Source organism: Cuculus canorus, chromosome 6 (genome assembly GCF_017976375.1).
Source record: "Cuculus canorus isolate bCucCan1 chromosome 6, bCucCan1.pri, whole genome shotgun sequence".
Taxonomy (NCBI): Eukaryota; Metazoa; Chordata; class Aves; order Cuculiformes; family Cuculidae; genus Cuculus; species Cuculus canorus.
The window spans coordinates 35,812,897-35,840,474 of record NC_071406.1 but is presented as its reverse complement, the minus strand read 5'-3'; the positions used below and the strand labels follow the sequence as shown (position 1 = coordinate 35,840,474).

The 27,578-nt window shown below is 46.7% G+C and overlaps 1 protein-coding gene across 2 annotated transcripts in view; it reads right to left on the bottom strand.

Annotated features, from left to right (window-relative positions):
* Positions 1-13,017, bottom strand: part of COL6A2 (collagen type VI alpha 2 chain) — a 30,068-nt gene extending 17,051 nt beyond the window's left edge. The window contains exons 1-13 of one of the 2 annotated variants that reach the window (XM_054069630.1): positions 12,769-13,017; positions 6,699-6,833; positions 5,176-5,774; positions 4,601-4,621; positions 3,849-3,914; positions 3,282-3,335; positions 3,128-3,172; positions 2,917-2,943; positions 2,245-2,271; positions 2,100-2,144; positions 835-888; positions 384-446; positions 52-114 (exon numbers count right to left, since the gene is read on the bottom strand). In XM_054069630.1, coding sequence (XP_053925605.1) covers positions 52-114; positions 384-446; positions 835-888; positions 2,100-2,144; positions 2,245-2,271; positions 2,917-2,943; positions 3,128-3,172; positions 3,282-3,335; positions 3,849-3,914; positions 4,601-4,621; positions 5,176-5,774; positions 6,699-6,804 — 1,170 coding nt within the window. In that variant the 5' untranslated portion in view covers positions 6,805-6,833; positions 12,769-13,017. The remainder of the gene's footprint in view (positions 1-51; positions 115-383; positions 447-834; positions 889-2,099; positions 2,145-2,244; positions 2,272-2,916; positions 2,944-3,127; positions 3,173-3,281; positions 3,336-3,848; positions 3,915-4,600; positions 4,622-5,175; positions 5,775-6,698; positions 6,834-12,768) is intronic. The other variant, XM_054069629.1, reaches the window with a different exon arrangement.
* Between the last annotated feature and the right edge of the window lie 14,561 nt (positions 13,018-27,578).

The window sequence follows — 27,578 nt, the reverse complement described above, 5'->3', positions numbered from 1 at the left end:
CATGTTGAGTGGAGTGGACCCTAGAAATGCCTGAACACTGCATGAACTTACCGGGCTTCCCTTTTCTCCTGGAGGTCCTGGGGGTCCACTACGACCAGGCCGGCCAGGATCTCCCTGAAACAGACAGAGAACAATGGTCGTGGCCTGTCTCAGAAGCATGTTGCTGGGCACCTCTGTCATGCACCATAAGGAGCCCAAGGAGCAGGGCCAGCAAGGCTCTTCCCTCAGCTCTTGTGTCTGGTGATGGGATCCAGCTCCCAGGCAGAGACAGCCTATGGGATCCATGAGTAGTGAAAGATTTAAGAGCAAACACAGGCAACAGCATTTAGCTGTTCCTACTGGTGGTCTCTGCCCACATTGCTTGTTGCTCAGAGTACTTGTACCTTTATGCCTTCATCTCCTCTTTCACCTTGGTCTCCTGCATCTCCTGGGTAGCCATCGGGACCCTAGGGAAGAAAAGGACAAAGAACTAAACATTCTGCAGTGGCAAAAACATGCACTCTCCCATCAGAATTAATCAACTGGCTTAAAAAGTTGCTCTAGAAACTATTCTTTCCTTGTTGCTGGTGTTGATGAAAGGAGTAGATCTTCTCTATATGGAGGGGAGGGAAAATGGGGATCCCAGATTACTGGCCAAAGGAAAGGAAGCACATTAAATTCAGGCTGTTCTCCATGTTCTGGGCATCCTAGGCCTGGGATTAGATCATGCAGTTGGTTGGAAAATGGGACAGTAACATCTCATTGTCCATACATCTCTGCACGTGCAACTCATTGAGCAGTATAAGCTGGGGTGATACATCTGATGTACCTAGTGAAAGAATAAAGTGTTCCTACCTTGTTACCAGGGTCTCCCTTGCAGCCTGGTGGTCCAATTCTCCCCAGCTTGCCCTAGAGAAATACCATTCAAAAGAAGACAAAGAAGCTGTAGGTGTCTGAAGGGAAAATATAGATTTTTTTGTTAACAGACGCTGATTTTTAACACCATCCACTGACTGTACTTACTTATGTAGAGAACAAAGAGCAAGTGTATTCCTTAAACAAGAGTATGGTGTGCAGAGACAAATGGAGGAGGAGAAAGTAGTCAAAATGCCCTGAATGGTATCGTGGGTGTTGTGGCTATTCAAGCACGCTCATCCGGCACAAGTATCCTGGGTGATGGACACATCCCATGAGGCAGGATTTGGCGGTCATTCACACCTATGGTTGTGCTGGTCCTCTGCTGTTCATCTCATGTCAGAGCAGCTTGGGTCTGCAGTAACCATGCTGCCTGAAGGATGCCTTAAGAGTAGTGACCAACTTGCTTTGCACCCCAAAATGGCTTTGCTGGAAGCGCTTACACAGCTTTACCCAGCCAGACAGCAGTGGTGACCAAAGGACTTCTGTGTTTTAGAGTTTCAGCAGGCATTTTATGAGTGGAAAGAAGAATTGGTATTATCTCAGAGATGTACTTGTCTGGGTACAAGAGAAATATGTGCTGAACAGAAGACAAAGCCAGCTGAAACCATCTCAAATTAGGCTGTCTAGCTGTGGTTATCCGCGTGGCATGCAGATCTAAGGGAGGTTGTGGTCCTCTACACTGACCATAGAGGCATCAGAGGATTTCAGGGATTTTGCTACAAGGTACTTGAACCTGGATTTAGGGCTTTGATATTAAGAATAAGCAGTAGCTTAGAGATGAATTTTCAGATTCTGTGACAAACCCCTCTGAAACCCAAATATCAGCAAAACTTTCTGCGTATGTGTCCTGTAGAGGTCACTAACACTCAAGATGAGGCACATATACCCAGGTGATCCGGCTGTACCACCTTCTGCATCACGAGCACAACCCAGGTTACACATCCATTTGCTGCAGAGAGCTTGCTGGACAAAGGGAGAGCATTCTGTGCATGGTCACTTCTGTGACCTGCATTAATTCACCTCCAGCTAGGTCATATATTTCTACAGAACATGCAGAATAATAATAAATAAGTTCATAGAAACCCCAGCCATAACAAAAATCTAGCATACAGGTTGGGAGAAACAAAACCTGTGGACAGAAGAGTGGGTAAAGATATGAAACAGCAGCAGCCACGCTACAGGGTGCTCCCAAGTGGTGTTACCTTCTGTCCGTCGGTGCCATTCCTGCCTGCCAAACCAGGGGCACCCTGGATCAAGGGGAGAAAACGAGGGATCAGTGATCTGTTAACACATATTCAAGGGTTGGTAGCCAGAACAACATGCACATTAGAAAATATCCTTTCTTACCCTCCGCCCATCAGATCCAATCTCGCCCTGAGGAAAGAAGAGACAGGAGTCAGCCAGTTTGCCTCTCCCACACATTTATACCCTAAAAACATCACCACTTCACAAGACTTTGAGCAATGCCTCAAGGAGGAGAAAGGCTTTGGGAAGCCCCTGGAAATCCCTCCCCAAGCCCACAATTACATATTAATAGTCATAAAACTATGGTTTGGGTTGGAAGGGACCATAAAGATCATCTAGTTCCATCCTCCCTGCCATGGGCAGGGACACCTCCCACTGGATCAGGGTGCTCAAAGACTCTTGACCTTGAACATCTCCAGGGATGGGGCAGACACGACTTTTCTGGGCAACATGTGCAAGTGCCTCATCACCCTCACAGTAAAAAAAAATTCTTCCTAATATCTAACCTAAATCTCCCTTTCTCAGATAAAAACCATTACCCTTGCCCTGTCACCACAGTCCTTGATCAAAAGCCCCTCCCCAGCTTTTCTGTAGGCCCCCTTTCACTACTGGAAGGCCTTTATACAGTCTCCTTGGAGCTTTCTCTGCTCTAGGCTGAACAATCCCATAGGTTGTTATCCTCCCCCATTACATAAACTCTCCTTCATTGCAAGAGAAAGGTGCCCTTCCACCCCTCTAGTGCCCAGACATGCCATTTGGTCTCTTCTTTCTCACCTTCTCTCCTTTAAGCCCTGGTAGACCCTAGACAAAAAGAAAAGAAGAAAAATGCTGTGTTAATGCCTGGGGATCAGCAGGAGCAAAGGCAGCAGAGCACCAGGGATCTTGAGTGGGAAACAGGCAGGGGAGAGGGAGAGGCAGAATTGCCCCTGCTTCACCAAAAATCACTGAATGCAGGGAGATCAGTTATCTGCTATGGGATTCTTACCTTGGGACCAGGGTACCCAATTGGACCTTCAATACCTGGGTCACCCTTAAGGGAAAAACACACGCTGAGTTAGCTTGAACAGCAGAAATGTATCCCCAGCTAATGCAAGGATATCACTTATGGATATGGCAGCAGAGGGCTTTCCACAACTCACCTGCCGACCCTTAAACCCAGGGGAGCCTGGTTCACCCATGTTTCCCTTTGCACCCTAAGGAAATTAAAAAAAAAAACAACATAAGTCCACTTTTGGGGCTGAACGTGAGAAAATGGCAATTGCTTGGAGCCTCAAGTTCACTGTGGCTGCTCCTACAGCGCTTGGGGCAGCATGCTGGCAGAGCAGGACTAGCCAGGGAAAGACTGTATGGGGGCAGGAGAGAGGGACACCCTGAATATGTGAGAGCTCTGCTCCTGAGGCTGGGAGAACTGGAGACAACTGTCGTCTCATTCCAGTAGCACTCTGGCTAGCATGGCAAATGCTTGGATGCCACTGCACTGCTGTCAATGCACCAGTCTCAGCACGGACATGCGGAGACACCGGTGCTGGCTGTGTGCTCCATTCCCTGCTGCACAGGAGTGTTCCACAGCCAAGACGGATGCTGGGGAGTTATTTTCCACCTGGATGCTACACCTGTGAAGGCTGCTGCAGCTGAGGTGGAATCTAGGGTATCCTCCAGTGCCAGGCACTGGTATTATTCCCTTCCCAACAATTAGGGTGACTTACCTTCTGCCCTCGATAACCTTTGGGACCAGGTGGACCTGCAATCTCCAGGCAGCTCATCTTGTAGCACTGAAACACAACAAATTAAATCCAGAGGTGTAACCACAGTGCTGCAGGGTGCCGGCTGCTTCATGTGCTGAGCCAGCACACACTCGAAGCTTGGCTGTGCACCATGAACCTCCACACACCTCTCCCCGTGACCTGCTGTGGCTCCAGCTGGGTTAGAGTTGAGGCAGCAGCAAGCATGCAGAAAAATGCTGCCCGTAAATCAAAAGCAGAAAGTTGCCACAGGCACTCATTATGGCTTGGCTCTGGTCCCAAACCCAAAGAACAAGACAACTAAGCATCAGACAAAGTGGTGTGGTCTTGCACTTCTGGGGCTGTCAGGAGATGTGCATGCCCTCTGGAGCATCACTTTGCACACCCCTCCCTATGTGTGCCAAATCCCGTCCACGTGACACCAGCAGGGCAGGAGCATCAACTTGTGCAGCACCTTCAAAATGCGGCTCCAAAGTGATGAACTAAATCTCCTCAATAGAATTCATTGCAGGTGAGGGGGAAGCAGAGAGTGAAAAGCCATTTTTAACACTGGATGATGGGACTGACCCCCAGGCCCTGCACTGATCTACAGGTGGGCAGAGACCACCTCACTGCTAGTTCTGGCCTGCTACTTAGACGTATGAGCTGGTCTTCTCAAAGTGAAGCAACTTAAACATGTGTTGTGTGGCAATGGCATAAAGATGCTGCTCACTCACCTCTCCGTAGGCTTCGTGTTTCTGGAAAGGAGAAAACAGAATGAACAGAATCAGTTGAGGTGGTCAGCCCCAAATGAAAAACAGCACTGCACTCTTGAAGATACATGTGATGGTAAGGGAGAGGAGGTAATAAAGGTCTCATGGATTTAAAGATGTTCATAGCAGAATCTCTGATTAAAAGTGCCTCACAGGTGGGGTCTCAAAGACCATGCTGATGGTCAGCACAGTCTCAGTGTTGCATACTCTCCCATGCATCCCTGGACGGGGAGCAGGCTGAGGTACATGTCTGGCCTTCAGCAAGAGATAGGACTAGGGTGGCAGCCTGTCCAGACATGCCAGAGAAAAGAAGCACAAACCAAGAAGTCCTGGTTAAGCACCTAATCAGAGAAATTAGAGATGCCCAAGACTCTGTTTGGCCCAAAAGTGCTGAAAGGACATAGGAAAGGAAGAGAAGCTCTCCAGAGTCTTGCCAGAACCCACTGTGGGGCTGCTCAGAAAGCATCCCCCCCAATCCATGTGCTGCTTCTTCTGTTCTGCCCCGTTATACTCTTTGCACCTCAGGCAGCACTCCATACCATAGCTTGAATTATCCTATCGATGGTGTTCTCATCGATCTCCAGGGTGTCTTTCTGTGTGATGGCGTAGTTGTTGCGGTAGAGCTCGTGCGGCAGGTTGGCGATCTCCCGCAGGCCCTGCTCATAGACATTCTCGCTGGGGGCCACTGCGAAGAGCTTGATCCCCATGTCTCGCGCCTTCTCAGCCTGCATCTTCATCCCCCCGCAGGGGCTGCCAGTGACATGGCCATCAGTGATGACTATTGCGAAGTTCACACCTGAGGCCATTTGGGTCTGAATCTGCTCTGTCATGTTGGAGATAGCGCAGTCCGTGAAGGTACCCCGGCCGAGGTAGTTAATCGCAAACAGCCTAGGGAGGTATATGTCTTTGCTGCTTGTTAAAGGACTGTAAATTTCCACCACATCTGAGTAATGAAGTCCACCAAACTGCCAGGTGATGTAGACTTGGTTCTGGTAGAGCTCATTCTCCAGTTTATTGATGAACCGAGGGATGAACTGCTTTATTTGATCCACGAGGCTCTGGATAGGTACAGTCTGCAGAGCAACACTCTCCGAGGTGTCGATGATAAAGTATACATTGATGGGGCAGTTCCTCTTTTCTGCATGGAGATAATTATTCAGACCATGTCAGAGCCTTTCATGCACCACTGCATCCCCTTCACTGTTCCCCAGAAACCTGGACCAAGAAGCATACATAGACAGCACCCAGAGGCTAGAACATAGAGTTGTGATGAAAGCAAGCCACCGCCTGAGGCTCAAGGTGAAACTTCCTGTGAAGGTGTTGCAGCTCTTAGTAACCAGGAGTTATATCCATCTGGGTTGAAGGAAACGAGGAAACTGAGGACCAAGTGCCAGCTTTGAATGAAGAAGAGCAAGGGTATAACTTTTGCTCTCCTGCACTAAATGAATGCCTTGCTAGGCTACTGGTTGCCCTCTGATTTAAAACATTTTGAAAAAGACCACACCGAAGTGTGATACCAGAAAAAGCACAAGTCCTACCTAGCTCTAGCAGTAACATCTGTGCTTGGGGCAGACAACTGTCCCATGCTCAGGACTTCAAAATCCTAAGATCTGTTCAGTACCGAATCAATCCTGAAAATCTTGCCATTTTTTGTAAAAGTCAGGCTGGACACATCAATCACCTCCTCTGCATTGCAACTGGAAGGAGTTGAAATCATCACATTAAAAGTGGACTGTTCACTGATGTCAGATACAGAGCTGAGCTCTGGACACTCCCTGCTATTTGTTACTGCATCAGCCACCACTGGCAGAACCCAGGTCCTCTGTTTCTGCCTCACTGCAGTCCAAAACAAACCCAGAAATGGGAGTTTTCGTGGAGGACAGTGTCCCCTGCAGACAGATCGCTTCCCCAGGGCACTGCCCAGGAATGCAAAGGGACAGGAGAAGTGTAATGCACCACTGTCAGTTCCTTGCCAGCAGGGTTTACAGCTAAGCATGGCCATTGCTTTCAGTGAAATTGCTGTCTACAAAGGAGAGAGACACCCGCACTTTCTGGTTAATACCTGCACAGGAGGTAGGACTGACTTCTCCAGGATCCACATCAAGCTGAGCATGGAGAGGAACTAGAACCACACAAAGGAGAGTGGAAAAAAAGGCTTCTCGGAACATCTCAGCAGTTCCTCTGGATATTTAGATGCCTGGGGGAAAACACAAGTTACATGTTAAGCACAATATGCAACCTCCTAGGTCTGCTGAGAAGATACAAAGGCAGCCAGTGCTCCTTGTGAACTCTGTGAGTGAAAAACACAACCTCTCCGTCACCATGATACATCACTGGGCCACTAATGTAGATTTTTATATTGACTCGAAAGCTAAGCATTTAAAATATTTTGTTCGTTTGATTATGGGTGAATGATTGAAAAGCGCTTTAGCTTCTCTGTCCTTCCAAAGGGAGGGATCACATGGTGGAGTTGTCGACAGTGCATCATAATCTTCTGATTTCAGGGTTTCTCTCCATGTGTGTGTCTTTACTGCCCCATGATCACATTGATTCCATTACCCCTGATCCATGCAGCTGTAAGCATCCTCCTCTCTTTCCCTGCTTGGCCAGACCACCAGTGAGGGCATGTAGCAGCTTCTTTCCATCTCCAACTTGCCATTTGGGTGTGGTGATGCCTATGTATGATGAAAAGGTTCAAAATCCCTTGCTTAACAGCGCTGCTTTGTAGCCTGCACAACACATGGAGTGAAGGGATGAATAAATAAGCCCCTGAAGAAATGCACACCTTTAGAATTCAGCCCATCACTGAGCCAGTGCACACACGAGTGCATTTTGTGAAGGGTTATGATAACGTAAGCAGCAGATGAGTTAGAGATCTAGTCTGAAAAGTTCTTAGGTATGTATATGCAAGTGTTCAGAAGAACCCAGGCTTTGAAAGGATAGAATGTTTGCAGCCAGCCCAAGTGACGCTTACCAACAGCCAAGAACACAGAGGAAGAGCTGATGCTCACCTTTACATCCAGAGGACAAACACTAACCAGCATGGTCTTTAATGGCACACAGACCAAGTGTGCAGAGAAAATTTTCTGTTCGGCGGTCAACACAACAGAACACAAAAAGGGGCATGTGTGATCTCTCTTAGGGAAAGAAGGCCTGAATCCAGTCCAGAAAGAGAGCTTCTTCCTTTTGGGTAGCTCTTGGAAGAGTCCAAGGCTTGAATGGACACCGAGAGTGCATTTTGGTTGCATTGGTAGTGCCGAGGGAGGGCAACACAGTAATGCATCTGAGCTACTGCCTTAGTTGCATGGGAAATAGCATTACCTGAAGAATACTGGCAGCTCAACTTCCCCTGCATCTCTCTATAAACCTTTAACCACATGATGACTAGCTACACCCTGGTGGGACACAACCCATTCCAGCTTACACTGTAAGCTGCAGTGTACTACAGGGTTCTGTAAACTGATGTGTGCTGGAAAAGTTGGTTTGTATCAGTGCTGCTGATGTCCTTACACAGTGACAGCCTTCCTCTTACTAAGGCTTGTGCTTTTGCCAACAAGCCTGTGAAAGCCAGTGCTCAGGCCGGATTTTAGATAGGGGAAGGAGAAACCCTCACGCTCTTTGGAGATCTGGGAGAAAGGGTCAGGTTCTACAGAGATCCAAAAGCTTTAGGAACACCAGCTTGGGGTGCTTCACAGATGTGGCTAAGCAAAGCTCTCTGACATCAAAGGCTTCTCACACACCTCTGGCTCAGCACTCAAATGTTCCTACAAAGCAGTTCATGGGCTCTTCCTCCTTCCTCTGGCTCAGAGAAGCTGCACAGTCTGTTTGCAAAGAGACTTCACTGTGGCCTAATGAAAGCCCTGTATAGGGAATCGTGGCTCCGTTTTTATTGTGCTGCAGAGAACAGAAGAGGCATCGTAAAGATAAAATACTAAGGGGGTATTTTAGTTAAGATCAAGACTTCCTCTCTTGAGCCTTTTAACGAGCTTTTTTCCCCTCATCTTGTTTGCCCTTCAAAACGCAGAGCTGCAGGAGATCCTGATCTCTCGTAGGACACAACAGCTTTATGCCTTCAGACAGCACCATTTTAGAGCCAGTCTTTTGTGACGCCTTAGGAAGCTGGAGACATCAGCTTTTGGAGTGGCTGAGAGCACTAGAGGATCTGGCCAAGTGTCTGACTCACAGATCACATCCCAAGTTTAACCACCTCCCTCTCTCCCTCCTTCCTGCCATATGTGCATGGGTGGGAAAGGCACTGTGCAGAATTGCTGCTCTCCAGGCAGAGCTGCGAGGAGCAGTTAAACCTCATGGACAACCAGGGCCAGCTCTAGCACAGGACTTCTCACGCTAGCAGCCCTTGGGGCTTTAGACTGGATCATCAAGGCACCATCACCTTCATGTCTACACAGGCAGAAAGGCAAGGCAAGAAAAGCGACAGCTGAAAACACTAGACAGACCCAACTTCATTGTGGTCCTGTTGCACATAGCCTCCTTTATCTCACTCTGCCACTAGCACTCTGTGCCTTGAGCCTCACCAGCCTTCTGCTATGCCAGCATGCCACCTGGTCATGAACTGTGAATGCACACATAGTGGGAAGGCCTCTTGCCCCAGCTAAGAGGTCGCCAGGGCTGGGGTGGGCAATGGTGTCTATTTTATCATCCTCAGAGCACTATCAGCTATTGTGATTCTCTCACAAATCTCATAACATTTGATATTTTCCTTAAAGCCCTATTTCCTGCTGCAAAATGCTCAAATGGAAATCCCAGATTTCACCAGCAAAATTGTGTATTTCAGATGAACGTGTTTTCTGGATGTTGAAGAGAGAATTTGAGTACTGACAGTCCAGAAAACTAATGTAAAGAACAATTTGAGGGCTGACTCATTACGTTTGAATATTTGGGTCTGCCCATCATGTTCTGTCTTGACCTTTCTCTTTCTGCAAGAGCAGGACCATGATGTAGTAGGCACAGGGCCTTACAACAATTTCTCTTGAAAATTTCTTCTCTCGTATTTGTTTTACTGAGAGATGCATCTCTTTTCCCTTGAGATGCACGAAGGGAAAAAGCATCAGGGAATCCTGTGCAGTAGTTTTGGGTCCTCTGAATCGTTTTTGAGGGCACTGCCTTCCACCATCCTCTCTGAAGTAGGGTCTATACTCCTACTTGATGCCTCAGGTGCTCAGCAGAAAAATGCACGGTTTTGTCTGCTGCTCACACACTCAGATCCCAGACGACCTGGCTGTTACCCACATAACTGCAAAAGTACATGGAGCTATCTATGCAGAGCCCTGCAAAATTTGTGCTCTTGCAGAAGGGCCCAAGTTCTCTGCTTGTTAGTACCTCTTTCCACAATTGAACCAAATATAATACTATGGCAAACAAACGACTTGAAATAGCACTTTCAAATACGCAAATTATATCCAGCTTATTTGTACACTCATATCTGATTATCAGATAGATCAGAGGTTAACGCACTGGAAAGGTCATCTCACATCAGGCAGAGCCATGGTCTCTCTTATCCCACACACTGATATTTCTGAAGTTCCTCCTAGTGCAGTGTGTATTTCTCCCTCCATACAACACCTGGTCTTGCTGAGCAAATTAGAATCATAAAATCATTAATGTTGGAAAAGACCCCAAAGATCATCCAGTGCAACCCTCAGCCCAAAACCACCATGCCTACCAAACCATGCCCCAAAGTGCCACATCTACATGTTTTTTTAACTCCTCCAGGGATGGGAACTCCACCACTTCCCTGGGGAGCCCGGGCCAATGCTCTACCACTCTTTCAGTGAAGAAATTTTTCCTAGTATCCAACCTAAACCTTTCCTGGTGCAATTTGAGGCCATTTCCTCTCATCCTATCACTTGTTACTTGGGAGAGGAGACCAAGGGTTGCCTTGCTACAATCTTCTTTCAGGGAGCTGTGGAGGCCAATAAGGTCTCCCCTCAGCCTCTTATTCTCCAGACTAAACAGCCCCAGGTCCCTCAGCCGCTCTCCATAATCCATGTGCTCCACCCCCTTCCCCAGCTCTGTTCCCCTTCTTTGGACATGCTCCAGCACCCCAACACCTTTCTTGCAGTGATGGGCCCAAACAGGATTCAAGGTGTGGCCTCACCAATGCTGAGTAAGGGGGATGATGACTTCCCTGGTCCTTCTGGTCACACCATTTCTGATACAACCCAGGACGTTCTTGGCCTTCTTGGTCACCTGGGCACACTGCTGGCTTATATTAAGGCACTGTTGACCAACAACCCCAGGTCCTTTTCTGTCAGGCAGCTTTCCAACTACTCTTTCCCAAGCCTGCAGTGCTGCATGAGGTTGTTGTGGCTGAAGTGCAGGACCTGGCACTTAGCCTTGTTAAGCATCATACAATTGGCTTTGGTCCATTGCTCTTGCCTGCTGATCGATCCCCAAAATTGTTCCAAAATTTACAAAAATTCAGCTGCTCTGCTCTCTAAGCTATCTCTGTCTGCAAGGAACTTATTTAAGGCCACAAAAATTGCATTACTCTGAAGAAAGGAGAATTATGCTGGGCATGTCATATCATAGAATCATAAAATGGTTTGGGTTGGAAGGGACATCAAAGATCATCCAGTTTCAATCCCCTGCCATGGACAGGGACACCTCAAAGCCCTATCCAACCTGGCCTTGAACACCTCCAGGGACGGGGCAGCCACAACCTCTCTGAGCAACCTGGGCCAGTGCCTCCCCACCCTCACAGGAAAACATTTCTTCCTAATATTTCATCTAAATCTCCCCTCTTTCCACTTCAAACCATTGCCCCTGGTCCTATCCCTGCACTCCCTGATCAAGAGCCCCTCCCCAGCTTTCCTGTAGCTCCCTTTATGTACTGGAAGGCTGCTACAAGGTCTCCCTGGAGCCTTCTCTTCTCCAGGCTGAACAACCCTAACTCTCTCAGCCTCTCCTTGTATGGGAGGTGCTCCAGTCCACTGATCGCCTCTGTGACCTCCTCTGGTCTGGCTCTAACAGATCCATGTCCTTCTTGTGCTGAGGAATCCAGAACTGAATGCAGGACTCCAGGTGAGGTCTCGTGAGAGGAGAGTAGAGGGGCAGAATAAAGTTTGAAACCACACTGTTGTTGCTCTGACATGGACTCAGTCCCAACTTTTTTCCTGGCCCTGCCATCACTTATACAAGCAGCATTTTACTCCACTCAAATATTTGCTAATAAACATAAACCAAGGAAAAAAAAACAGTGCCTCGTTTGCTACAAAAACTCTTACAAACGTGCCTCCACTTCCCTGCTTCCAGGCCTATGGTTTGCACACTTCATGAGTGGGAATTCCAGTGTCTGTCATGGGCGCTACCCAAACGCCTTGCAGCTGGAGTCCCTGGGCAGGGGCAGGGTGTCCTGACAGCTCCAGGGAGCCCAGCCCTTCTCCATCCCAGGGAAGCACAGGCCACAGGCAAGCTGGCTGATCCAGAGGACCGTGCCTGCCTCCCCTGGGCACGTTGCAGCCCCTGGACCTGGGCTCCGGCAGCAGAAATCCTCGCTTGCAGCCCCCACGGATCCTGGTCACCAATGCAATAGCTGAGCCCAGCAGGCGGCTCTGCCAGCTCGCAGGCATTGCCCTCCCCTGAAACGGAGAAGCTGATGCTGGTGAACCCCAGACAGACAGGAGACAAAAATCACAGGTCGGTCTAACCCATACCTTCCGAAATCCCGAAAATCAAAGAGGAACCGTGTCAGCTGCTCTGCTGCACAGCCACAGCGCAGCATCGAGCTGCTCCTGCTGCCACCCCTCCAGCGTGGCCGGTGAGCCCAACTCAGTTGCCCCAGAGAAGAATTTGGTTCAACAGGTTCCTCCCAAGGGATTTTCTAGACCTCTCGCCCTGGCAGATGAGAGTCTGTGGCTCCCACTACTCGTACCTGGAATTAACTCTAGGAAAAATGCCCGAAAATAGCCATAAGCCAAAAGCAATGGAAAAATAGGTATTCCCTTATATCGGGTACCATCTAAACACGATGTGCCTGAAACTGTTAGCTTTCAGGAGAGCTGGCAGCAGCAGCAGCGGCATTCCAGAGCCTGGCTCTTGTCTTTCCAGATGGAGAACTGTCAATAAATAGCAGCAGGACCACTGGGCAAGGAGAGGGAAACTCTGCCTACCTGGAGAAGGAAGTCATCCAAATTTCCTCCAAAGAGCCTCCGAAATGTCAGGAAAAAAAAAAGAGGCTTTGGAGTGGCTGGAATCAGCAGGGCTCCTGCATGCTCCCGGGCTCGAGTGCTTTGGTGTGCGGGGAGGAGCAGCTCAGGCGTCTCCAGCCCAGCCCCTCAATCCCCTCCTAGCTGCCCTCTGCCTTCCCCCTCCTTCAAAATCAAGCAAAGCCTTGTTTGTAGTAGCTCCAGACATCCACGGAGAGTCACTGTGGGTCCACAGACACCTCGGGGCAGGCGCTGGGCCGGGGCGAGGCTGTCATCCTGTACTGAAGGCATTTTTGTTTGAAACAAGCAGGAAGAAGTCTCGTTTTTTCCATGATGAGAGGCCCCTTTTCGTGGTTGGCATTGCTGCCGCACATATTTATACCATCAAATAGTGTTCCTCTTTCTTTCCTCCCTGTCCTCCTCCTCTTCCCATCCTGGTAACGTGTCCCGAGTAGAACAAATAAAATCAGAACATTTCGGTAAAGAACAACATGCATCTCAGCCTTTGCAAATATTCCACTCTTGTTCAGTCATCCAAGTATGAGTATTACCTCTTTCTATTGATTCGTTTCAGGGTTTGGAGTTTCTTCTTCTTGTTGTTGGGTTGGTGGTTTTTTAGTTATTTTGTTCTTTTTTAATTATTTTTTATTTTTGATTTCACTGGCAATTTTTAGTTCCGCTAAATGAAAAACAGGCAAATGTCCCAACAAAATATGGAGAACAGTAATGACTTTCAGGAACAGGGCCTGTTTTCCCTTGAGCTATGACTTTCTGTCTCCAAACTGTTGTCCGAATGGACATTATAAAGGCACTATAGAATTGTTAAGGTTGGAAAAGACCTCTACAATCATCCACACCACCATGCTTCCTAAACCATGTCCCAAAGTGTCACATCTGCAATTTTTTTTTTTTAACAACTCCAGGGATGAAGGGTCTACCACTGCCCTGGGCAGCCTGTTTCAATACTTCACCACCCTTTCAGTGAAGACGTTTTTCCTAATATCCAATCTAAACATCCCCTGGCACAACTTGAGTCCATTTGCTCTCGTGGTCCAGCTGCTGGGTCCAGCCCTGTTCATTGTCTTTATCAATGACCTGGATGAGGGGATCAAATGTATCCTAAGTAAGTTTGCAGATGACTCTAAGCTGTGAGGAAGTGTTGATCTGCTGGAGAGTAGGGAGGCTCTTCAAAGGGATCTGAACAGGCTGTATCAATGGGCTGAGACCAATGGCATGAGGTTTAGCAAGGCCAAATTCCGGGTCCTGCTCTAGGGGCACAACAACCCTGTGCAGCTGCAGACCGGAAGAAGAGTGGCTATTAAGCTGCACGGAGGAGAAGGAGCTGGGAGTGTTGATTGATAGTGGCTGAACAGGAACCATCAGAGTGCCCAGGTGGCCAAGAAGGCCAAAGGCATCTTGGCTTGGATCAGAAATGGTGTGGCCAGCAGGTCCAGGGAGGTTATTCTGCCCCTGGATTCGGCGCGGGTGAGACCGCACCTCGAATCCTGTGTTCAGTTCTGACCCCTCACTACAAGAAGTGTGTTGAAGCTCTGGAGTGCGTCCAGAGAAGAGCAACGAAGCTGGTGAAGGGGCTGGAGAACAAGTCTTACGAGGAGCAGCTGAGAAACCTGTGATTGTTTAGCCTTGAGGAGAGAAGGCTGAGGGAAGAGCTTATAGCTCTCTATAACTACCTGAAAGCAGGTTGTGGATGGTCAGGTGTTGGTCTCTTCACCCAAGTGACAGGGGATAGGACAAGGGGGAATGGCCTCAAGCTGCATCAGGTGAGGTTCAGGCTGGACATCAGAAAAAGAAAATTGGGCATTGGGCACTGGCAGAGGCTGCCCAGGGAGGGAGTGGAGTCACCATCCCTGGAGGTGTTTAAAAGGCAGGTAGACGAGGTACTCAGGGACATGGTTTAGTGGCAGAGAGGAATGGTTGGACTTGATGATCCAAAAGGTCTTTTCCAACCTAGTGATTCTATGATTCTATGATTCTGATCCTGACCTACAGGAAAGTGTTGCTTAAACTATTTTTGTGGAAAACATCCGAATGGCCAGCTGAAAATAATAAACCCCATTCAGTGTAGCTGCTGGTACTTGAAAAGGTAGTTTCCTGGAGGGTCTTCTATGTCGGAATCTTCACCAGGAGTACTCTGGTGGACTTGACAGTCTTAGGTTTATTGTTGGACTCTTTGATCTTAAAGGTCTTTTCCAAACTAAATGATCCTATGACACTCAAGCAGTCCCTATAGGAACCAGAGTCATGAACTAGAATTTTATGTGCCCATTTCCCCCTTCATCTCAAAGAACCGTGACAGAAGCAGGACTCATTTGGGAGTAAGGGGACATGGAAGAATAAGCATAGCTGAGAATCAAGAAGCTGCTCAACGATTCCTTGAAAAAGCAAAAAAGTGTTTTGTGGCCCCATCCCTTTCCAGGAGTGCTCCTGTGCCTCTAAATGGGATGATCACTTTTCCTCTGGAGCATCTTTAATAAGGAGGAGGGATCCAGGTTCTGATGACAGTGATTTACCAAACAGTACATGAGACATTTAAGCAAAGCACTCACCTTCCAGTAATTCAATGAACACAGCATGTACCAGGCCATTTCTTCTGCCCACTTTGCTGCTGTGTCCAGGCTCTGCTGTGTCCATCAGTACCCATCAAAGTTGTTTCTATCACATATTCAATATGTCTATTTCTAGGTGAATCTGCCTCTGCAGAAAGTGTTTCTCCAGCAAGATGCCTTATCATAAACAGCTGGACAGTACATCTGTCTCCTACGTTGCTGAGTTGGTGAGTGCCCAAAATGTAGAAAAGAGGAGAACACAAGTCCACACCTCTGTATCTCTCTCTTCCTCAACGAAGACTTGTGAACCCTGTGTTTTGTCCACAGTTTTTTGACCAAAGGACCTACAGACTTTTAACTTTCTATGTGTTTTTCTTGAACTTTCTCATGTCAAATCAAAACCTCTTCCTGTAGTGTGACATGACACTCATGGTCTTGTCCCCATGAGGATTCTTGTATATTTTACAAAACAACATCCTATTGCTTCCTTTCTCTCGATAAAAAAAAAAAAGGCTAAATCGGTCTTTCTCACCTGCCTAGGCATCTATCTTCACGACGTTTGTGGGAATATTATCTTCACAGCTCTGTCGTAGATGGTCACATCTGGAGAGTTCATATCTTTTGTTGGGGTGGTCTGACATGCAGGCACACTGAAGTGGCAGTATGTCATATTTACATAGAAATTCTGGCAAAATGATCTCAAAACAAGACACTGGTTTTGTATGGATTTGTTAGGCCTTTTTACAGTCTTCTTTCTATAACTGGCGGCATTAAATGCCTGAGCTATTTCTCTGTAACTGAGTTTTTCTTTTTGTGAATGTCATGAGAACACAGGAAGCTCTAGCAGAAAATGGACGTGGGGCAGGAACTTTTTGAGATAGTGCTAAAATTTTATCTAACATCATCTTTCTTCTTTGTAAGGGGAATCATGAGGGGCAAAGACATTTCTTCTTGTGTGCAGTGATCCTCTTTTATACATAATGCTTGATAAATATATATATATGTACATATATATATATATGTATTAAGTTCTGTCCAAGTGAGGAATCACTTCCTTTCACTCATGGGAGCCTCATCCACTGTCTCTGTTCTCTCTTTGGCTCCTCTTCCTAATTCTCCAACGGAGTGCCTTTCTCTCTTTTTTTCTCTTTTCAGAGCAACTGCAAATCTCATGGAAAGATATTTGCAGACAGTGGATGGACGTGGATGAGTTGTTCATCCACTGTGTCTGACCTGCAGATCATTATTGCTGCTTTCAGAACACACTACCGAGCAGATATTTGGTGTTGAATTATGTCTAAAATGGAGAGAGGGGAAGATGAAGAGTAAAATGAAAGATGGAAAAAAAAAAAACCCCTGCTTGATTTTCTGTTCTCCTCTTTGACTTTTGATAGGGTTTGAAGTAAGGGAGTCAGACAGGCACAGATGGCTACCATTTCATTTACACTCTCTTGTCAACTTAAATGTGATTTATGGTATGTTTAGTTGTTACTTTTTAAACTATGTATCTGCTTCTTTTTTTTTTTTTTTTTTTTTTTTTTTTTTTTTTTTTTACATCTGGGTTATAGCCCCCAATAAAATGCAATGTCATAGTTTTAAATCACATATTTACATCTGAAACAGCTTTATGGGACTGCTGTGGTTCTCTAGAAAATAGCTAGTGTAGTTTCTTTGTGTCTGTCTGCAATTGTATCCACCCTTCATGTGATTCTGAGGTTATAAGGTGGTCTCCAAGGGTCTTGTTTTCTAAATATGCGAAGATTGTTAAGTGCTTAGTGAAAACAATGAATGGTGGTTGTTAAGTATGTGGTTGATAATTTCAGCATTTTCACGGATTCCAAATGGAAAGATTGATTATACACCTTTTTGTAGTTGCCATTTTTTTAAATTCTTGCTTTCTAACTATATTTGCATGGTGCATTTGCATTCCTCGTCTTTAACAGGCTCCTCTAAATGTTCAGGGTTGTGATCCTACTGTTTGTCTTGCCGACTTCTCTCACTTTAAGTGGCACAATCTTGTAGTCCCCGCAGACAAGGCTGCCTCCAGCCTTCTCATTCTCAGCAAGTTCGTCCCTGTGTTTGAGTAGCAAGTCCAGACAAACATCTCCCCTAATCGGTTCGTTCATTACCTCCACCATGAAGTTGCCTTCAAACCATTTCAGCAACCTGTTGTTGTGGTTGTGCCCAACCACACTGCTCTCCTAGCAGATAGCGGTGTGGTTAAATCCTTCCATGAATACCCAGGGCTGTGGCCGTAAAGATTCCTCCAAGTGCCTAAAGAAAACTTCATCCACCTCTTCTTCTTCATCAGGTGTTCTGCAGCAGACTCCTACTACAACATCACCTGCGCTGTTCCACCCTCTTATCCTCACCACCCTTTGTGTGTTGTCCCTGACGTGTCTTGCTCATCCTCCCCAGTGCCCAGCAGAAGACATATATTAAAGGAAGAAAAGAGGAAAAATCATTTATTTTTCTAGATTAATCCAGGTCATGCACATGAGCGACATCCCCCCATGTCTGACATTCTTGAATTGTGGTAAAATGAGACACAAAGGGGAATCTTGCTGAAGAAAAAAGTAATGTTCATTTGATGCCATATTTTAGCAGCATTTCCAGGGATTTAGGCCATTAAAGCCAACTGCTCCAGGATGTTTAGAGAGTCATCAAGAACACAAGAGTGCAATCTGATGCTTCGCATACTTTTCCCTGTTTTAATATCCTGGTGTTAACTTTTAAGTCCTCTGTGCAATTGTAGTTCTTATTTACTTAGCCCTCCATTTTGATGTACAGCATTTGCGTGCTCATACGTTGTTGTTTGCTAGCACATAAGGAAGAACTGTTTGGAGTTTCTAGAAATTTATTTTAAACAGCTCCGAGGATTTCCCAACCTACAGCATTATTGAAGCCGTGCCAGATGCAGGCCTGTATCTGTGACCTTGTGTTTTTTCACTAGAGCTCAAGATCCTTCAAGGATGGTGACATCCCAGAGACTCTACCTTGTTTAGATATTGCAGTGGGAAAATGAGCAGCCAGAAATGAAGGTGGTAGTTCCTCATCTTCCAACCAGTCCCACACTGCAGAGACCCCAGAGAAGCTTACAGGAGCCACTCTTACTGCCACCAGTGGGGCATTAGCATGATGAAGCTTTTGCTGGTGGGTCAAGGGCCCATTTCCATTCTGTTCTCCAGAGCAGAGGTTTCTATTTGAGAGACTGCACGAGGAAATGGTGTGCTCTTGCTCCAGCTGCAGGTTTCTCCTCACCAAGGCTGTGCTCCCACAGCCAGCCATGAGGATGCTTCCCCACCAGTTCTAATAATCCTCCCGAAGCATTTGTATAGACTTCATTAGTACAGAGACTCTTGCTCCAAATTTTATTCCCCCCTGTTGAGATTTCCCTTTCCAAGATTAGTTTCAGTGTGCTGGCTTGAAGAAATAGCAGGGATGCTCTGGGTCTCCTGTCCCAGGCTGCTCTTGTGGCACAACTTTTTTGGGGTTTTGAAGTTTGCCTTTTGAAATTGAGGACTTACTTATAGTCTTGTTAATGTTTTACCTTCCAGGCTTCATGTCTAGAGTCAGCTTTTCTACAGTGCCCTGATGGCTCACCACTTCTGGAATTATTCCCTCCTGACAGGGAGAAAGCCTAGGGCTTCCAGCTGACATTTCTGGGTCTCCTCACCACCGTGCAGTGGGTGGAAGAGCCAGCTCTGGCATTTCAACACCGGGAGAAGTGAGGTTGCCCAGGGTGCACCCAGAGGTGCCAGGTAGCAGCAGCACAAGATCGTGTGTGACTGAAGGAAGCAAAAAATAGGTGGACAGAGGGCAGAGAGAGTGGGGAAAGGACAGTCTGAAACCCTTTGTCCCACAATACTTCCCCTTTTACCTGTTTCATAATCCTTGATTTTGATGCTTTCATTTCTTGCAGCACAATTTTTCCACACAGCCAGTCCAAAACTTGTTGACTCATTTGGAAGAGCCTTTACGTGGTGAAGCAATTGTGTTCCAGCTCCCTGGCAAGGCAGGACCTCGGAGAAGTGGCTGATGCCTCTGTGGTCCACAGCACATGCTGGATAATCCCAAGCTATCTTTGTGGAGAGGTGTAATGATCTTTAGTTTTGTAGCCCGGGGTAGTGAAAGAGTTAAAACACACAGTTTTTGTGTCTTTGGGACTTCGTGGTGAAATACGTGGTGAAATACTGCAAGAGTTGAATGGCCCAGCTGCATTTGTTTTATTTTCTTGTCACCAGAGAAACGAGAAGGAAAATCTTGCAGTGGTGTTTCCATGAAATTAAGAGAAAAACCCACATAGTTTATAGAGGAAACCTCATTCCCCTCCCCAGCTTTTTACCCGTGACGATTCAGAAAAATGTACATTTTTTAACTTAGTCACATCCCGCTCCACCCACGGTCCTTAACACCATGTACAGACCTAAGAAAGAGATTTCAGTTTCCTTCTTCTGATGATGAACATTTGCTTTTTTTCACTGTTGGAGCCTGGACCATACCTCCTGCCCATCAAATTACTACTCTGGCTAAGGTTACAAATAAAATATAGACTTTCTCTGTTAGATTTCAGCTAACTGTATGACTGATATTCCCCCAAGACATATTCATTATATTGAACCATAAGTCTACTGGGGGACAGTTTTGCAATGACTAATGAGTATAAATAGAAAGGAAAGGAATTAATTATTGTCTTATCCTGGGAAAAGAGGGGGCTGAAAGGGATCAGAAAGGAAAAAAAGCCTTTCCTCTGAATGTGGGGTACAGTGGTGTGGGCTGCTGGGCTGGGAGGAGGTTGGCTCTGATTGGAATGACTTCCCTCTGGAGTCTGGTGGCCTGGCAAGGACACGTTAGGGCTCAGCAATAGAGCTGATTTATTTGAAATGCTAATCTTGTCTTTAATCCCAGCTTTGTCTCTCTGTAACCACACTGTTCTCCTGCCTGTAGGTCTTAAACAAATATTTCCAACATCAACCCTTGTATGGAGCTGAATCTTTGGGACAAATTATGTGTAATTCCCATTTCCACAGGACCAGTAAAAAGGAATTAGAAAGGAAATATGAAAGAAAAAAACCTTGAAGCCAATGAGAGGGGTTTTACTGGCTTTAGGGACCTGTGATTCAGGTCCTAAAAGAAAATCTATGACTTAAAAGTTACAAGTTGTAACTAAAGATGCTCACCAAGAGAAAGTATTAAGTTTTCCTTGTTGAAAAACCCTAATCCTAACAATCACCCAAGAGGTTGTTGGGTCTGAGAAATGAGCTTGGTGTCCTAACTTGGGATTCTTTAGCACATAGGTGCAATAGTGCAGCAGTCAAATACAAGCCCAAGTCAATACTGAAGGCAGCAGATAAGGTCTGCCAGCTTAGTCCTGTGCTGGTACGCAAGCAGCAGCGCTTCTAACACCACTTGAAGGGGCTTACCTTGCCTTCCAGGAGCACAAAACCACTGAACAACCTTCCCTTGAGTCTCTTCCCACCAAGACAGTAAGCTTTTATTTTTTATCTTGTAGAGATTAAAGGAAATATAATCCCTCACCCCCCAAACCACAGGACCGTTCAGATGCAGTCAGCAAGGAGGTCAACAAGGTCTAGAAAAGGCTCGGATTGATGCTCGTATGAATCTATGGACTGATGGGCAAAAGACAGGTAAACAACAGCAATGAGCAAGACTGAACAGTAATATCTCCTGGAGTTTCTGCAGTAGTGAAGAACTGTATCTAGCTACCAACAGCATTGCCACCAAACTCTATGGAAGACAAATGCAGTCCTGGAGCAAAGGTTTTGCTTGTTACCCCTTTCATGACCTGAAAATGAGGCCAAATATGTCAGAGATAAATAATAATTTGGAAAAATAATTCACTTATTTGCAAAACCAAAATTTTGCAGCTTATTCAGGTCTTGCTAACAGTGGATGCCACAGGCATACATGTGCTTCTGAAATGGAGCAATGGAGAGCTCACCTCAGCCACCAAGTCACAAAGCAAAAGCCTAGCATGCCTCCAGCCCTCCTTGGACTGACTTTATGTGCTGAGCCCTCTCTGAACTTGCTTTCCTCTGCTGGAGTAGAGACTGCAGGGAATTGCCCTGCTCTCCAGACATGCCTGTCCCAGCGAGCACAGTGGGCAGCCACCCAGCTGCTGTTGCTTGTGTTGCAGAGCTCTTCCACTGCTCGATGGCTGCTGCTTTTCACGTATTTGATGTGAATCCAGGGAACCCTGTGCAGCTCTTTGTCCCAGCTCCCTGGGTCACGTACAGCAGAGTATTGCTTGTCTGCTTTTGGCACAACGCTTGACACCTCCCCTTCCCTTATGCACATGCTTGAATTTTTGCCTAATCCAAACATTGGAGGCTCTCATTTCATTTGTAGCTACAGACTGATGTATAATTCTGTAATGAAGTGTCCTCCTGGCCAAATACAACGTCGCAATAAAATTCCCCTCTACCATCCAGCAAACTTGCTGCTACTGACAAGCAAAATGATATTTGCACCAAGTGTCATAAAAATTTGGATGGGAGTTTTATACACGTAAGAATTGTAATAAAATTAGATACATAATCAGCGTTAAGAGATTCTTATCTGAGTTGGTTTCAAAGATCCTCCTACAAAGTAAATGGACATCCTAGCCCAAATCAAAAAAATATGCTGCATTATTAACTTGTATTCCCCTGAGACAAAAAAAAGAAAATACTCTGCAGAGCAAGTTAGCAATGGAGACGTACAGAAAGAAAGCAGCATTCCATTCTACTTTGGATTCTTTTCTGAAGGTACCTTAAATCAGCTCAAGAGATCAGGGTCACAAGGAAGTTAAAATATTTTGCTAGGGATGTGACATACCCTTTTATCAGGATAATTGAACATCTGTGCTCTTCCTTGGAGCATTAGTGTGAGCCCAGTCTCCAACATCCAATGAAATAATTTTGATGTGCACAATAAATAACATCTTGTGTTTATACTACTTTTCCTTAAAACCGCCAGTGGAACTTGAATGCTTATCTCCAGTCCAAAGAGGTCTGAGATTTTCCAGCTTCACTGTGTGATAAACAAAATTAACAGTGAGAAGGTGAAAGTGCGGGCACTGTCTTCTAGATTTAGTTCTTTTGGGTATAGTTCTTCACCCTCCTTTCTGTCCCTCATCCAACCAGACTGTGACAGCCTCATATACAAAGATAAAACTATAAAGAAAGAAGCAAAAATGAGCAGGAAATCATGCATTGTTTCTTTTATAATTATTTTCTTGGGCACAGAAACCAGATTCTCATTTTAGATTGAGATTTCCCCTGCATCACTCTGGCAGTCTAAAGGGTTTGGAAATGGTTGACATTACCTACCTGAGTGCCTCTTCACACAGAAACGTAACTGGTTTAACCGCATTGAAAATGTGCCCTGCCATGAAGTCACGAAGTAAATTGTTTGTGCCTGACCTAAAAACCTGGCAGTGATTGCGGCAGGCTTACTGATCTGCTCTCATAGGAGAAGCTTCAAGGCTCTGTATGAGATCAGGCAAATGTCAGCATCCTTAAAAGCATCCCACTCACGTTTTTATACCTTGCTGCCTCACAAAGGCAGAATTGAAGCCCTGCATGCTTAGCACATCTCTGTCAGACATGAAAAAATAAAAGATGTGTCTGTGATCAAGATACGATTTAGCATAACCCACCCCCAGGGAGGCACAAGGACAAGCACAGTGAGAAAGGGTGAAGCGTGCTGGAAAATGGAAATGGGGAAAGAAGGACTTGCAGGAACCGCTGGAAGCCCTGTGGGGAAATCAGCCTCCCACATCCCTTCAGGGGAATCCAGATAATTGAAGGCTGTAGGAGTGCTTGACAGAAAACCCCAGACCAGGGATCATTAAGTTCCCCAGGCCTCTCATCAAGAAAACGTGGTTCCCATTGAGAGTCTGCAGTTTGGCCGGTGGTGAACAGACATCTCCTTGGCAGGGGGGTGGGGAGTGGGCTGGGGAGGGGAATGGGGTCTGGCAGCCTCTGGCAATAGGAGATGGCAGGCAGCAGTTGGTTTTGGCGAAGTGCTTTGTCTCTGCAAGCAAACAGCAAGCTTTCCTCCACTCTGGGGTTTTGCTCTCAAAACCTTTGGGAAGAGATGTGGGAGCACAGGAGGTGCCAGGCCTACATTTGCTCCTCTGCAGCCTTGGTTGTAGAGGCTGCAGCCACCAGAGAAAACCCACGTGGGCTCCCTGCCCACCAGGGACTGGCACTGGCCATGAGGAGGCACACCAGAGAGGCCCTGAACCAGAAATGCCAGCACGGATTACAGCCTCGGCTTTGCTACCTCTGAGCTGCTGATACCCAGGAGCAGCACCAGCCCCAGTTTCAATAGCATCGTGCAAACCTAAGAGTCCTGCTTTCAGGGAGAACACTTTTTCAGAACCAGGAGTTGCTTTCATGCAGCCTAAAATCCACGTTTCAGGGGAACATGCATTTAAGAGCTGTCATTTGAATATACCTTCATTACAAAGTCTTATAACATCATTTCAGCCTTTAACATACATGTGCCACAAACTCTACCTTTCCTCCCAGATAATTCAGATGGGCATGATAACACCATGTTCATGCAACCCCCCTCACCCTACAAAACACTAAAATTAAGACAGCTACAAGTTTACACTTGACGATCCTCACCCTTTGCAATATTCACCCATTTCAGACTCCATGAGTTGTCTCTCCCCGGGGGGGTAACGCCTTTGATGGAACAGCAGGACTGATCCACTATTCCACCTATCCCTCTGCTAGGCCCTCTCCCAAAGAAATTCTCCACCGCACATGACACCGTGGGCCCCAGCAACCTGCTCTCGTGACCCCTCAGCCGCATCTCACTAGCTCCCATGCCCCAGCACCATCATAGCCTCTGCAGGAGCATCTCCTCATTTCCCTGTACCATGTGTTGGGGTGTCTGGGATGTGTGTGCCACTCTCACTTTCTATCTGGTCCCAACCAGGAGCCCCCAGTAGTGCTTCTGTTAGTAGCTCATTACACCCATTAAGGCTGTGGGTTGGAATCCCCAGTAGCATGCAGCAGCCCCGGATGGCTGGGGCAAGCTCTGAGCACACCCACAGGGAGCAGCACATTTCCTACAGGTTCCCACTACAGCCTCTAGACTGGTGTTTCTGGATCCTGTGCATGGTGAGGGTCCAAGGTCCAGGATACCAGGGCAGGGGCTTGGAGCACGACCAAGTCCAGGTCTGGCTTCCCATCTAGGGAGAGCTTTATGGGATCTCAAACATCTCTCAGCTTCTCTCCCATTCTTTTTCCTATCTGGGAAAGAAAGGACTGGGTAGGACTCAAGCTCTCGAGAAAGGGATAATGCACATATATCTCTGCATCCCGAGACTTGGGTGAGGGGTGCTATGCCATGATGGTTTCAAATGGCTTTCATCATCTTTTCTTGAACTGTTGTCATAACACAGGCCAGAAAGCCAAGAGCTGTAGACAGGAGTTTACCAGCAGGGCCTAGTAATAACAACACATTTGTTCTTCCCAGGGTGTTTCCCTGTTTTCGGGAGCTGAATGCTTTGATTGTAGAGGAATAGGCTCTGGCAAATATTAAGGGTTTTTGGCTGGAAAAATCGATGTGCTGTTTTCAAAAGGTTTCTTCAGAAATCACATGTTTCTTTTACAGAATACCCAGAACTCAGCCAGATGTTTGGAAGGAAACAATCCAGATCTGGAGAGGTTATCCATAACCTGATGAAGCAGCAGCTGCCAGGTCAGTGCTCCATTCTTTTCATCCTTTCTGCTGGGGTGTGTGAGGGCAGCCCTGCTCCACCTGCAGCCACCTCTGGCCAGCTCAGTCTAGGTTTCACCGAGGCATACACTTGGTTCCTGCTAAAGGATGTTTAGCAGGAGAAAAAGGCATGAGATTTCCATTGCCTTGCTGAGATCTGGCTGTAAATAGAAGATGAGGGGTTTTTTCAGTTTGGTGCCCTAGCTGAGGAAATCCTCATCATTCCCAACCATTCTCAGTGCACTGCCCAGTGTCATCTGTGTAAGCAGGAAACAGGGAACCAGCAACCCAGATTAGGTGTGAGAGCAAGATAGGGGTGTAGAATCCTAGTGCGGTTCCCTCAGAGGCTCCAGTTCCAGCCACAGCAATAAGCTCACAGCCAGCACATCCCTTTTCCAGCTCAGGTCATGACTCTGCTTTATCTGCCCTAAAGTTCTTCATAAACTAGGAACGCTTTTTTTTTCCATGAGCTTGCTGGAGCACAGTGCATTGTAAACCTACAAATCTGTAACACAGAGGGAATCTGGATCCCACATGCTCTGTCTGTCTGTAACTGGATCCTCTCTTAGAGGCCAGCATGGAGCATTCAGAAGCTACAGCTCTGGGAAGAACATGAGCACAGCCCTGAGGGTCTCTAGTACTACCTGATGATGTGACTGCCCATTCTCGGGTGTCCCTGACAGGACCCCGCATGAGCTGGGACAAACAGGTCAAAAGCCTGTAGCTTTCTCCTTCACAGCATATCTGAGCCCTGGGCAAGGAAAATATTGGCAACCACAATGACATCTGTGTTCCTGCCACCACATAGGCACAGCATCCGCTTCCAGCCAAAGTTATCCCGAATGAATCCCTGGAGCAGCTTTGGTGATGTGCTCCCGTAAAAGATACTTGAAATGCAAGATATGAATACACACAGCTGTGTTCTTCTGATGTAAACCTATGGGCTCTGCTTTTGGAGTCTTTCCGACTGTGTGGCGTTTGGAGGCAAAGGGAAATAAAAATCCCAGCCATAAATGGAAACATTTGCAAGGAATGGGGTAAGCCCAGCTGCCAAGTTATAGTTATTGCAGTATGACTAAGCAGCCAAATCAGCACAAGATACTGTACTTTGTGTAAGATGCTGTTCTTTCACACAGAGAAACCCATGCAGCTCCCTGCTCCACACACTCCTCCACTGTCCCCAGCTAGAGCTTAAAAAGCAGAAACACAAAGATCCTAGGAGATACTAAGCAACAGGGTGGCGTGCTCAGGTCCTGAAGCTTGGGTCCAGATGCCCTGAAACAAGTGTGGTCAGAAACACAGCAGGATTACCTTGAAACAAGAGGTCAGGGACTATTTCAAGGTTTATAAATCTCAGCTAACACTTTTTGAGTCCCTTCTGAGCCAAGGTGGTTCACTAAAGAGGGGAGAAGACCCCTCTTTCATTTTCCTCTCCCTCATGCAATGCTTTGGGATTGCAGAATGTTCTTCTCTGAAACCCCAGTCAGCCCAGGACTCTGCAGGGAGGCAGAGCAGATGATTTCTGCTGCCTCTGGTGAGATGGGGACAAGCAGAATCACAGCTGAATAGTTGAGGCTTGCAGGCACCACTGCAGATCATCCAGTCCAACACCTTGGGACCTGAGCAGCCTCAGCCAGAGGAGGCTGTCCAGCACAGTGTCCAGTTGCGTTTATCTCCACAGATGAAGACCACAGAACATATTCGGGTAACCAGTTCCAGTGTTTGACCATCCTCACAGTAAAAAAAGTATTTCTTTGTGTTCAGGTGGAATTTCATATGTTTCAGTTTGTGTCCGTTACCTCTTGTCCCATCACTGGACACTGCTTCTCTGGGCTTCCCATCAGGTGTTTATACACATGGATACAACCTCCTGAGACTTCTCCAGTCTGACAGTCCAAGCTCTCACAGCCTCATGCTGTGTGACACTCCAATCCCTTCATAATCTTGATGGCCCTTTGTTGGATCTTTTCCAGTATGGCCATCTTTCCCTTGACCCATAGAGCCCGACACTGGACACAGCACTCCACTGCTGTGCAGAGGAGAAGGCTCCCCTTCCTTGCCCTGCCCAGCAGCTGTCCTCTTATTGCAGTCCAAGCTGCCGTTGGCCTTCTTGGCTGCAAGGGAGCATTGCTGGCTCGTGTTCCGTTACAGAACTCATCATACCATGTTGGGCAACTTTAAAACCGGAACTGGTATCTACTTCATAACATAGACCTAATTCTGGTAGAAACTGTCCAGGCTGGGCAAGAACATGAACAAAAATATTCAGACAGGAAGATTCTTTTCAATTCAGCAGTGAGTTCTTTACAACATCCTATTAAAATTAATCGCTTACTAAATTTCTCCTAACGTATTGGTAAAAACTGCCGAGCTCTTACTCATCAAAAGATTATCTAACATAGAAGACTACATTTCAAATATTCTAATGGAATTAAAGGGACTTTTTTGACGGGTTTGATGAAAACT